The following is a 13,208-nucleotide window of genomic DNA, read 5'->3' on the forward strand; positions in this document are numbered from 1 at the left end:
TGTTCTGCATTTTCTAGATGTTAGCACCTATATCCACTCTCTTGTGTGTGTCCTGGAAGAAGACAGGATGGGTTCAGGATGTCTGTGACATCATAGATACTAACATCAGTCATTCTGTGTGCTCATGTAATCAGCTGGGTGTGTTTGCTCTCTTCAGGGAGAGTGACCTATGCATGGTAAGACACCAGCAGGTGGTACATAGTGAAGAATGCACAGTAAACATCACAAACCATGCAATTATTATTTACAGTAAATTACAGGGTAAATATTTGTGATCAAAGTAAAAGCTGGTACTGTGGCAGCTCTAGCTGGGCAGTGGTGTTGAAATAGTTAAACCTCTAATTAAATTAGGGTTTTAACTAAAAGTCCCTCGTAATTTCCCAGTATCCTAAGAAGGGCGTCTATCTGATGCTTGGTGCTAAGTATACTTTTTATGGAAGCATTTGTTTCTGGGCATCTTGAGACATTTGTGGGACTTATGGTGGCCCTGGTGGAGGCAAATAGGGGTGTTCATCTGGATCCATTTTTTTTCTTTTTATCAAACCCAATGTTAATATAAATACCCCATTTTGCATCACATAACTGTTATTCTTCATCTGGGAGTCTTCAATCTTCATTTTTCTTTTCTTTGAGATTCTGATATTTGTATTGAAAAGGTTGGGCTTTTATTTCTCTCTTGCACGAATAAACAATAAGACATTCCATTGTAAACCAATAACACATTTCTTTTATGTAAACAAACTTAATAAAACGATTTAAAAATGTTTTATTCTGAAATCTAGATTATCATGATATAATGTATAATTATTTATTTATTATTTTTAAACAAATTATTTTTTCCATAGAATAACTTGACAGTCCCTTGCGTAGAGAATTTACTGAAAAAAGATCAGTACAGGACAACTCCATTATTACAGCCGAAGGTGAGACATATGAGGTTCTGTTGTTTTCCTGTTTATAACAAGATTATAATTAGGGCTTTTTGTAACTGGATGGTCATTTTCTTTAAAAATGTAATGTAGTCACTTTGCATCTCTCTGACTGTTGTTTAGGTCGTGAAACGTTATTTGAACATGACAATGAACCTTATGACTTATGTGACGAGCACCACAACTGACCAAAGTAATCTGACATACTATGCGAATGCTGTGTTAAATTTAACAAAGAATCTGGTGTCTACACTCGTCAATAAAACAGACAACAACACCATCAGTTTATCTCTCCCAAATTTAGGTATGGAACCTGTTTATATATGAGGTGTTTAAGTCAAAGCAGGACTTTTGATTATGCAAAATAATAGAACACAGTTAAACACTCAGCTATGAAACTCTCTTAATTTCTCTACAAAATGCACTTATCCCAGCGTTTCGCTATATGCCGGAGCCTTCATGTCTGAAATGACAGCCTCCCAGGAGCTCCTTAAATGGCTCAAACATGTGAAAACGACTTGAAGTGAGGTCAGGACAGTACGGGGAGTTCCTGCAATGTGCAAGTGCAGCAATGACAGAGAAAAATGGTGAAATATTGTGTGCATAGTTCTCGCAGACAGATCCGTCTCACCCATTAATGCGAATTTTCAAGGAACAGGCGTTCTACTTACTGAATGTTCACAGGAACAACTGCAGTGGGCTCAGAGCCACCTGTAATGATTATTATTCACACACATACAGCCTTCTTTAAAATGGTTGTCCTATTCAAACGTTTTACTGCGGCTAAGAGTCCCATCACCATACTGTGATTGAAGTCTTCTGGCAATCACTTTTACACCATAAATTTAATGACAAGTCCTGGTTTGACTTGAACACCCCACATAGATCATATGTCATCACAATTAACTTACTAAAATTATAACTTCACAAATTTGTTTAATCTAAGAGATATTAATTTATACCCTGATGCCTATAAACTCATTGTCACTTCTTTGTAAAAAGAACTTAAATCGATTCTAAGTAGAATTTTAATTTTATTATTGTTTTTTTTTATATATATACTTTTCTTAGCCTTTCTTGTTCCTAAATGTACTCTACTAAAGGGTTAGTAACTAACTCACACTTATATCTTTGCAGAAGTTTTTGTTTCTGTGGTGGTTAAACCTAATCCTTCTTCAAACAACGTCTCCCAACTTGCAACAACAAACGCTTCCATAGATATTGATCTTATTGGAATTTCAAAGAATAATAGAGGTATGGTACTAACACTGGCATAAGTAATATCGTCTACTTAATGTTTCTTCTTCTGAGGTGAAGTAAGTGCATTTTAGTAATTGCTTAATCATAAGTGTGCAAACAGATGGAAAACATACACAGAATGGCATAACAACAAATACAATGTTAATCAAGTATAATCAAACATAAACCAACAAATGCATAACCCCCTCAGCATCTACTCCAACAAAAGTAATTATGCAGCTTAGCTTATTGTGTTGCCCTGTTTACAATTTAACTTCTGCTGTTTGTCAAGCGTGGTGGTGGTAAGTAGGCCTGCCTGAGTTTTTCAGCAATAACCTCTGCTAGGCTCTTTTCACTAGGTGAGAAGTAACTGGCAGGCAGGCAGATGATACTGTAGCTAGCTAGCTAGATAGATAGATAGATAGATAGATAGATAGACTGACTATTAATTCTATTCTGACTATTAAAGAAAAATTTTATGGATAAAATTGTGTTTGAGAGATCATGTCAGATCTTGTGTAATGCCAATGATTGTTTCCCATTAGCATAAAAAAGCAGATTTTTTCCAGTTGTGTTGGACTAATGGCACTTAGTTATTAACCTAGTTATTCCAGTGTAAGTATGTATCCAATGATGTAAACTTTAAAGCACTTTTTGTAAGTCACTCTGGATAAGAGCGTCTGCCAAATGCCTAAATGTAAATGTAAATGTAAATCACTTCAGGCAATTAATATGAAATTAAAGAAACCTAATAGTTTTGCAGGCTCATTACACCCCTACCCCATCTTACTATACTTTTTAAGCTAAATGGCTTTTCAACTGATTTTTAAACCTTGATCATCATAACATCACAACATAAATTATACACATAATTAAAACAATAAATCTGCATGACTAATACTATTTAGTTTACAAGCAATTTGGTCAAAGGTACACATGGTTTCTAATCAGTTTTGAAGGTTAACTTAATGCAGGCCATTATATAACCACTGACCAAGAGTCATGAAATTTAAATATCTGGGTAGCTTAAAACTGCAGCTGTATTCAAACTTTAATTCAATATAAATACGTTTTATTTGTATAGTGCTTTTAACAATAAACATTGTCTCAAAGCAGCTTTACAAAACATAAAAAACAAAAAGAACATAGTGCAAAAAGTCCTAGATGGTAAACAAACCCGTCCCTAATGAGCAAGCCTGAAGCAACTGAAGCAAGGAAACCTCCCCTAGACAGTATGAGGAAGAAACCCTGGGAGGCACCAGACTCAAAAGGGAACCCATCCTCATTAGAGTGACACTGGAGAGCTATTTTTCTAAACAACTTAATTGTTACTTTAGGATCGGCTGCTGTGGCTTTTATGAACTACGGTAACATGGCAGACATCCTGAAACATAGCGACACAAGGAAAACTATAATATCCAGTGTGGTGTCAGCAACACTTCCTAAAACGCGCAGCACATGGTTCACCCAACCAGTCAACATCACCTTTAAACACAGAGTAAGTTTTGCAGTCCCTGGCAGACACAATAATTGCATTTCTTCTATCGCTCCCCTTCAATGTATTTGTGTATTAATTTTCTTACATCAAATAAAAAAATATTTTTTGTAATCATGTAATATCTTTTTGCATATTCTCTATTGGTTAGGAGTTAGACACTCACGGTCAACTTTCATGTGTGTACTGGAATAAAAATAAATGGGTTGAAATTGGCTCTACTGCTATACGACATAATTCCACCCACACTATATGCTCCTATGATGACCTGTCAGTGTTTGCTCTCATCATAGAGGTTGAACCATGCATGGTAAGAAAACAGTACCTATGTATCTGTTTAGTTGGTGAAAATGTTGGCTACATGTAGGTAAAGACATCAGTAATTAAACATCAGGTTTAGAAATTAAGTAAGAAACTGAAACTAATTGTACAATAGGGCACAGGGGGGACCCTGAACCAGTCAGGGGGAGGCCCATGGAAATCAGATTCAATTAGAAATACATAATGGTTTTGAAAACATTAAGTCTTGAGCAATGGTCAGTGCGCTAATATGGGTAGTGTTGTTAAATGTAGCACTGCCACAAGAGCCTGAAAATCATTTACTATTTTCGAGAAAAGATTTTTGACCATTTATTCATAAAACCAACTAATAAAGTAAAATTTACAAATTTTACAAATAAAATTTAAAATTTACCTTAAAAAGATGAGAGAAGCATGTAATTTTCATCATAGGTATACTTCAACTATGATAGATAAAATAAAAAATAAAAATTACATTGCAGGATTTTTATAGAATTTATTTGCAAATTATAGTGGAAAATAAGTATTTGGTCAATAATAAAATTTCATCTCAATACTTTGTTAATTACCCTTTGTTGACAATGACAGAGGTTAAATGTTTTCTGTAAGTCTTCACAGGTTTTTCACACACTGTTGCTGGTATTTTAGCCCATTTCTTCATGCAGATCTCCTCTAGAGCAGTGATGTTTTGGGGCTGTCACTGGGCAACACGGACTTTTAACTCTCTCCAAAGATTTTCTATTTACAAGCTGGAATGGAAGTTGCTAATGAAATGAGTTTTTCACTCAAAATCTCATGATACATGGCCTGATACAGGTCATTTACTAGATCCCCCCTGTGGTTCTGGGATTTTTGCTCACAGTTCTTGTGATCTTATTGACCCCATGTGGTGAGATCTTGCATGAAGCCCCAGATCGAGGGAGATTATCCGTGGTCTTGTATGCCTTCCATTTTTTAAATAATTGTTCCTACAGTTGATTTCTTCACACCAAGCTGCTTACCTAGTCAAGGCAAAGCAAGTTTATTTGTATAGCACATTTCATACACAGTGGTAATTCAAAGTGCTTTACATAAAAGAAAAGAAAATAAACATGAAATGAAATATAAGATAATAGCAATAAGACATTTTAACAAAAACTTTTACATTTCATTTAAAATAAAAAAAAATCTTTAAACTAATTAAAATAAAAAAAAACTAATTAAAACTAATAAAAACATAATTTAAAATAAAAATAAAACAGTTAAATTTTTATTTTTTTTTTAAACATAAAATAGTACAGTCAGTTCGGACGTAGCACAGTGCTCATTGAATAAATGCACAGCTGAACAGATGAGTTTTGAGTCTAGATTTAAATGTGACTAATGTTTTAGCACATCTGATCTCTTCTGGAAGCTGGTTCCAGCTGCGGGCAGCATAATGGCTAAAAGCGGACTCCCCTTGTTTTGTGTGAACCCTTGGTATTTCTAACTGACTCGATCCTAACGATCTGAGCGGTCTGTTAGGGTTATATTTAGTGAACATATCTGTAATGTATTTAGGTCCTAGGCCATTAAGTGACTTATAAACAAGTAAAAGTACTTTAAAGTCTATCCTAAATGTTACAGGAAGCCAGTGTAAGGACCTGAGGACTGGTGTGATGTGCTCAGATTTTCTGGTTCTAGTCAGAATCCTGGCAGCAGCATTCTGGATGAGCTGCAGCTGTCTAATGGTCTTCTTGGGAAGGCCGGTGAGGAGACCATTACAATAATCCACCCTGCTGGTGATAAAGGCATGGACTAGTTTCTCCAAGTCTTGATTTGAGACAAAACATCTAATTCTTGCAATGTTTTTGAGATGGTAGTATGCTGATTTAGTTACTGCTTTGACATGACTACTGAAACTAAGGTCTGTCTCCAGAATCACCCCAAGATTCTTGACTTGATCTTTTGTTATCTGACCCCTAGAGTGAAGGTATGCATTCACCTTTAGAGCTTCATCTTTGTTTCCAAATGCAATGACTTCAGTTTTCTCCTTGTTTAATTGAAGGAAATTCTGGCACATCCAACTGTTAATTTCATCAATGCATTTGCAGAGGGAGTCTATGGGGCTAAAATCATTTGGAGATAAGGCTAGGTAAAACTGGGTATCATCAGCATAGCTGTGATAGGCAATTTGGTTCTTTCTCATTATCTGACTAAGAGGGAGCATATATAGGCTAAACAGGAGCGGTGCAAGAATTGAGCCTTGTGGGACTCCGCATGTCATGGACGTCCACTTGGACTTGTGCTCTCTCATACTTACATAATAACCTCTCCCTTCTAAGTATGACCTGAACCATTTGAGTATCATCCCAGAAAGCCCGACCCAGTTTTTCAGTCTTTCTATTAGTATGTTATGATCGACAGTGTCAAACGCAGCGCTGAGATCTAGCAGTACCAACACTGATATTTTGCCGGAGTCAGAATTTAAACGAATATCATTTATTATCTTTAGGAGCGCTGTCTCTGTACTGTGATGCGCTCGGAAACCAGATTGAAAACTGTCTAGGTATTCATTTGAGTTTAAATGGTTGTTCACCTGATGAAAGACAACCTTTTCAATAATCTTACCTGTAAAAGGAAGATTTGATATTGGTCTGTAGTTATTTAATACGGAGTTATCAAGATTATTCTTTTTTAGAAGTGGCTTAACAACTGCAGTTTTCAGAGAGTTTGGAAAAGTCCCAGAAAGGAGTGAGGTGTTCACCACTTCTAATAAATCTGTTTCCAAACAGTTTAACACACTTTTAAAAAAAGATGTAGGAAGTGTGTCAAGGTCGCAGGTTGACGATTTGAGGTGCTGTACTGTTTCTTTCAAGATTTTGCTATCAATTGCTTGAAAGACAGACATAGTAACTGTTTTGTGAGGTTGTGTTTCAGTTTTTCTAATCCCTGCACAACTTGATGTGTTAATAGCCCTCCTAATATTACTGATTTTCTCAGAGAAAAAGAAAGCAAACTCATTGCATTTGCTGTCAGAGAGCATTTCAATAGGAATCTGACTTGGTGGGTTTGTCAGTCTCTCAACAGTAGCAAAAAGAGTGCGTGTGTTGTTTATATTACTGTTTATAATGTTTGAGAAGAAGGTCTGTCTAGCTTTGGCTAGTTCCACACTAAAAGCACGAAGGCTGTCTTTATAGATGCTATAGTGGATTTCAAGTTTCGTCTTCCGCCACATCCGCTCAGCTTTTCGACATTGTCTTTTCATATTCTGAACTGCTGTTGATTTTCTTCGTGGTGATTTCTGTCTGCCCGCCTTTCGGACCTTTTCTGGAGCAATATCGTCAATAACATTCTTAACTTTTGAGTTAAAGGAATCAAGGAGAAGATCAACAGAGTCTGCAGAAATGCTTGGTGTTAAAGATATAGCCTTCATAAATAGTGCACTTGTGTTCTCATTAATGCATCTTTTTCTGATAGACACAGATCTAGATTCGGTGGTAACAGAGATCAATATATCAAAGAAAATACAGAAATGATCAGATAGTGCTACGTCCTTTATAATAATGGATGAGATATTTAGACCCTTACTGATGAGTAAGTCTAGAGTGTGTCCACGATTATGTGTGGCCCGTGCACATGCTGAATCAGGTCAAAAGTGTTTAAAACACTTATCATTTCTTTTGTAATATTGATTTCTACATTATCAATGTGAATATTAAAGTCCCCTGCTATGGCAAAACAGTCAAACTCTGAGGAAATCATTGATAGCAGTTCTGTAAACTCTTCAATAAAGTCTGGAGAATATTTTGGAGGTCTGTAAATAATGATAAACAGAATGCGTAGGGGAACCTTTCAGCAATATACCTAGATATTCAAAAGACAAATACTGACCAAATGACATTTGCTTGCATTGATAGACATCTTTAAATAGAGCAGCTACACCTCCGCCTCTCCTAGCAGTTCTGCAGACACTCATGAAAGTAAAGTTAGGAGGCGCTGTTTCATTTAGGACTGTTGCACTGCAGCTATCATCTAACCAAGTTTCATTAAAAAACATAAAATCCAATTTGTTCGTGGTGATCAAATCATTGATTAGAAATGATTTATTTTTTAGCGAGCGAATATTTAAAAATGCTACCTTGATGGCATTACTTTTTGGCATTACTCATTACCCACAGTAATCTTAGTTTGATGTATAACAGGTCGGAGATTAAATGGATCAGCTGTACGGCTTAAGAAGGCCTTGGGCTTTCTATCACGTGATAGAACAGAGATAGAGAAAGCTACAGGCACACTGGGTTCCCGCTTGTTCTGTAAACATTTGTAAATGTTTCTGCTATCATAGCGGGGACCCGACACACATCACTGAGAGCTGCTATCTGTTTGTTTCATTTCACCTAGACCAGATGGAGGAGGGGGGTTCGAGCCTTGGCGCTGCGGCAGTGGTCGAAGAGCTCGCTGTTTTTTAGTTGGCATCTGGGGGCTTGCAGCAAAAGAGTGGGAGAGTTTGGTCCCAGTGTACACCAGTTCCTCCATTTTCTGTGAGAAGCTTAGAAGTGGAGAAGCTGGAGAGAGGGATACTGTGTCTGGTGAGATGGGCTCTGGTTCTGGTGTTTCCCGTGGCTGTAGTATATTGTTTTGAATTTCCTGGCTGTTTTCCAGAAGGTTATCTTGAAGCTGGTGTATGTCACAGTCTGTCCATGATGAGCTCTGTGGGCAGGACTGAGCCGGGGTGTCCATGAGCAGTGGTTGTTTTGGCTGCGTGGTGTTATCAATGTCCTTGTGGGATTCTTTAACCCCTTGATGACTCGATAACTGTCTGTGGTCACTCATACTTCTCCCAGGCGTACATGTGCCTTTCTCTGCTGAAGGATGATAGAGGGAGAAATAGATATTTTCCTTTAGCACCCTTGCACCGAGTTTGTTTGGGTGGAGACCATCCAGTTTAAACAGTTGTCTATGGCCCCAGAAAAGATTAAAGTTGTCAATGAAGTTGACTTCTTTTGAATTGCAGGTTCTTTGTAGCCATGTGTTCAGCCCAAGTAACCGTGAGAACATGTTAGTTCCCCTTGCTGGGAGTGGTCCACTGATAAGAGACTGAACTTTAAGTCTTTGAAGTGTTTCAAAGAGTTCACTGAAATCCTTCTTTAGGAGTTCCGACTGCTCTTTCCGAATATCATTTTTCCCCACGTGGATAATGATTCTGTTTGCAGTCTTGTGCTCCGTCAGAATGTTCTGAAGTTCCCTGTTCACATCAGAGACGGTTGCTTGAGGAAAGCAGCATGATGTTGTTGTTCTGCTGCTAATGTTTCTGATAGTTGAGTCCTCGATTATCAGAGTCTTAACCTCGGTTTCGCTCTGAGCTAAATGCCGCTGTCTGCTCGACTTTGAGCGCCTGTTGGTAGCGACATTAATTGCTGGCTGATCCAATCCATACTCAGTCACATTTTCCTAACCCACATTCATTAACACTTTAAATCTGTTTTCAAGATGAATAGGGGGTGGCAAAATACCAGTGTTTGCAAGTCTTTTTATAGCCATATCTGGGGAAGAGGATGCTATTGCAGCAATGTGAGATACTCGTGACAATCTGATGTCTCGAGTGCCTTTGGGTCTCGCTCCCTGTTTGTGCCACCGATGAATCTGTCGATCAGTTTCGACATGTTCCTTTACACTTGGTATAAACTGTTGATACCTGCTAGATTTACGAGACTCACCAGCCGTATGCTGAGGTGGTCCATGATGATGATCTGCTGATTGTTCTGCCTGTTTTGGAAGTCCAGCAAGTAACTTTGTTTCAAGAACTGCAATCCTTTGTAAAAGTGTTTGGCAGGTCCTGCAGCAGGTAGATTCCACAAAAGGCATTTTCTTTCTCGTCTGTTTGAAGTAGGCAGCTGTGTTTTCTCGTCTCTGGAATGTAAGCTGCTGGCAGTGGGAGAAAGAAGTCCCCTTTCCGTCCAATCACAAAAAGTTTTTAATTTTAGTGTTTGTGCCAAAAATGTTTTGTTTGAGCAAAATTGAGCACTGTGCTGATCTGCTGAAGTAGAAATCAAAGAAAAGTACAGATATAGGGAGCAAAGCAAGCAAAGCGCAGAGCAGTAAGCAGGAACGTCCGAACGGTAGCAAAGCTGGAGCATAGTCATACCTACTGCAGATTCAGTCTTCCTACCCTGGTGCAGGTCTACAATTTTGTTTCTGGTGTCCTTTGACAGCTCTTTGGTCTTGGCCATAGTGGAGTTTGGAGTGTGACTGTGTGAGGTTGTGGACAGGTGTCTCTTATACTGATAACAGAAGCCATTAATACAGGTAACGAGTGGAGGACAGAGGAGCCTCTGAATTTACAGGTCTGTGAGAGCCAGAAACCTTGCTTCTTTGTAGGTGACCGAATTCTTATTTTCCAGCATAATGTGCAAATAAATTCTTTAAAAATCAACAATACAATGTGATTTTCTGTATTTTCTTTTTCTTATTTTGTCTCTCATAGTTGAGGTATACCTATAATGAAACTTACAGGTCTCTCTCATGGTTTTAAGTGGAAGAACTTGCACAATTGGTGGCTGACTAAAGACTTTTCTGTCCCATTATATCTGTTTACTATTTATGTGGTAGTGAGCACTGCTGCCAAATCATCTCTTTTAAATAATCTGCCGGTTAGTCCTGATCAGTGATGTGAAAATCATCAAACAAACATGCTATCAGGGTGAAATAAATTGACGGCACTCTGGTTCAATAACGCTTGGCATTGTCAGGTTGACAGTACATTTGCCAATTGATATTGGGTGGGCACCAGGGGGGCAATCATGTTTTATGGAGGGCCGGTGCCACCCCGTGCCCCTGCTCTAGAACTGCCCCTGGCTTGCATGCCAGCTGGGACCACCGGACCTATACATGCACACATCCACGTCCTTTGTTTACTTTTTTCCTTCCTCCCTCCTTTTAATCCTTTTCTACCCTATTTCTCCTAAACAAAATTTTACTTTTTTTCCCGTAAGACCTCGCCTTGTGTCCGTATGTCTGTGGTGCCACCCGTGCACAAGGGTCGACCCGTTACACAGAAATACACTAATCAGCCGTAACATCATGACCACTGTGAGGTGAAGAGAATAATACAGAATCTTGGGCTGACTATGTATCTATGGAATGCACCGGACAAACAAGTCCAATCCACCAAGGCCCCACCCTAAGGCCCACAGCACCCAAAGGATCCGCTGCTAACATTCGGGTGCAAGACACCACTGAACACCGCAAGAGGTCCTGTTGCCAATTTGGTCATTTTTGAGGGGCTGGAGCTGCTCTGGTGGCACCAGGAGACCAACAGAATACTGGGCATAATATTTTGCACTGTAATATTATGGTTAACAAGAAACAATACAGTATATGCAGTAGGGGTGTTTGGGATGTAATACTGGGAGCTATGTTAAATTCTAATTTGTGACTGGTTGAGAACGTAAGGCAGTTTTTAATGTAAATGCTATTCAAATAATTATTTCTTGCAATTAAAGTGAACAAATTGATAACCAAATTAATTAACTAATTTTTAGCCGAATGCATAATGTAAATACATAATTTGAAAACACCTGTCCTGCAGAAAACATTTCTGACCCTCTCTTGCTCTGCATGTTTTTATTTGTTTGTTTTAGACACTATTTGGAGTCACTGTGTCCCTGCACTGTGATTCAGTCTTAAACATGTCCGTTGCACAGGGATTTGGAGTTGTCTTCCTAGCCTTGTGTCTGTTGACATTTGCTTTTTGCTGTCAGACAAGAAACAACAACACAGCTTTAATAAACCTATGTTTAAACCTCCTGCTCTTTCACCTTCTTGACCTGCTTAAACCTCTTTTCCAGCTTCATCTCCAGTCCCCGGTGAGTGTTGATGCCCCCTGTACACACCATTAGCAAAATCGGTGCTTCTTTATTTCCTAACCTTTTTGTCCCATCTTTCCAGGAAGCCTGTGCAGTTACGATAGGGGTGCGATGGTTCTTCTTTATCTCTACATTAGTGTGGATGTTCATTGAAACTGTGCTGCTCTTCCTGCTTGTGAAAAAATTATGGAAGGTCAGATCAAACCTACAATATGGGCTAAGCTGGAAATGGTTGAATATGATTGGATACATAGTTCCCGTAGGAGTGCTGATTGTGTGTTCTGTATTTACACCGTTAAAATCTGTTAATGAAGAGTAAGTGTGATGGAAGATTAGTTTTTTTAGGTTTTATATTAATGTCAGTTTAAAGTGACCTATATGTCTTTCGTTCGGCAGATGCTGGGACATTCAGAGTATGGACATGAACTTTAACATTCCTATACTTTTTTTCGTCGCAGTACGTACTATAGACGTTAATTAACAAACCAAAACCATTTAAACCATTTGAAATAAATAAATAAATAAGCTTCTTCATGGTTGCTAAGGAGGATCTGATGGAGCTTTTTAATTGATCCAATTTATTTTTGTTTTTTTACTATTATGTGCAGTCAAATATTCTTCTTTTCATTACCATCATCATCACGTTGATCATTACAATGAAACATCTGAAAAATGAGAATCTGCAGAGGAGTAACACAAATAACTCTACATTCATAATGCGTGTGATGTTTAAAAGCCTGGCCCAGTTTATCATCCTCGGTTGCTACTGGATATTCCCCCTCATCCCCAGTGAAAATGAGGTTTTGTACAACATCTTCCTGTTCCTGAACTCCCAACAGGGCACATTTATCTTTATCGTCCACTGTCTCCTCAACCAAGAGGTCAGCGCTCAAGCTACTGTACACATTTAATGATTTTTAAACTGCCTCCCCTACTTAAATTGCAGACTTTTTATTTTTCTCTTCCAGGTCAGGCAGCAGTACAGGAAGTTTCTGGGAAAGATTTTCCACTTTCAAAACCCTGGGACTACTTCGGAATTCAGGGAGACTCAGGAGACACAAAACTGAAATCACAATAATAATGATGAATAAATGTATGTATTTTTCTCTAAAAACTCTAAAAAGCTTTAACTTTATACAGAAATGCAACATGTAAGACCAAGCACACAATAAAGCACTAGCAAATAAACCACAGCTCATTTATAATATTGTGAATATATACTGTACTTTACAGGCACATTTTATTCTTCTGTTTTGTGTGAAATTGTTAAGAATAATATTACCAGTCTAAGCACCCAATGGTGAAATGGTTTAGTCCTGACTCTTAACTGGGGCTGGGTAAATAAGGTCAAAGCCATTAGGTGCCCACTTAAGAGAAAATTTAATTAGGAAAAACTATGTCATCTATTTATGGGTGTAA

At 38.1% G+C, this 13,208-nt stretch overlaps 1 protein-coding gene across 1 annotated transcript; it reads left to right on the forward strand.

Annotated features, from left to right (window-relative positions):
• Positions 1-1,073: 1,073 nt before the first annotated feature.
• Positions 1,074-12,856, forward strand: LOC128507010 (adhesion G protein-coupled receptor L3-like). The gene is made up of 9 exons (XM_053477624.1): positions 1,074-1,122; positions 2,067-2,183; positions 3,506-3,666; positions 3,815-3,973; positions 11,565-11,789; positions 11,872-11,982; positions 12,186-12,202; positions 12,526-12,670; positions 12,758-12,856. The coding sequence occupies exons 1-9, from the start codon at positions 1,074-1,076 to the stop codon at positions 12,854-12,856; spliced, it is 1,083 nt and encodes a 360-aa protein (XP_053333599.1).
• Positions 12,857-13,208: the final 352 nt, after the last annotated feature.

This window comes from Clarias gariepinus, chromosome 18, assembly GCF_024256425.1.
Source record: "Clarias gariepinus isolate MV-2021 ecotype Netherlands chromosome 18, CGAR_prim_01v2, whole genome shotgun sequence".
Taxonomy (NCBI): Eukaryota; Metazoa; Chordata; class Actinopteri; order Siluriformes; family Clariidae; genus Clarias; species Clarias gariepinus.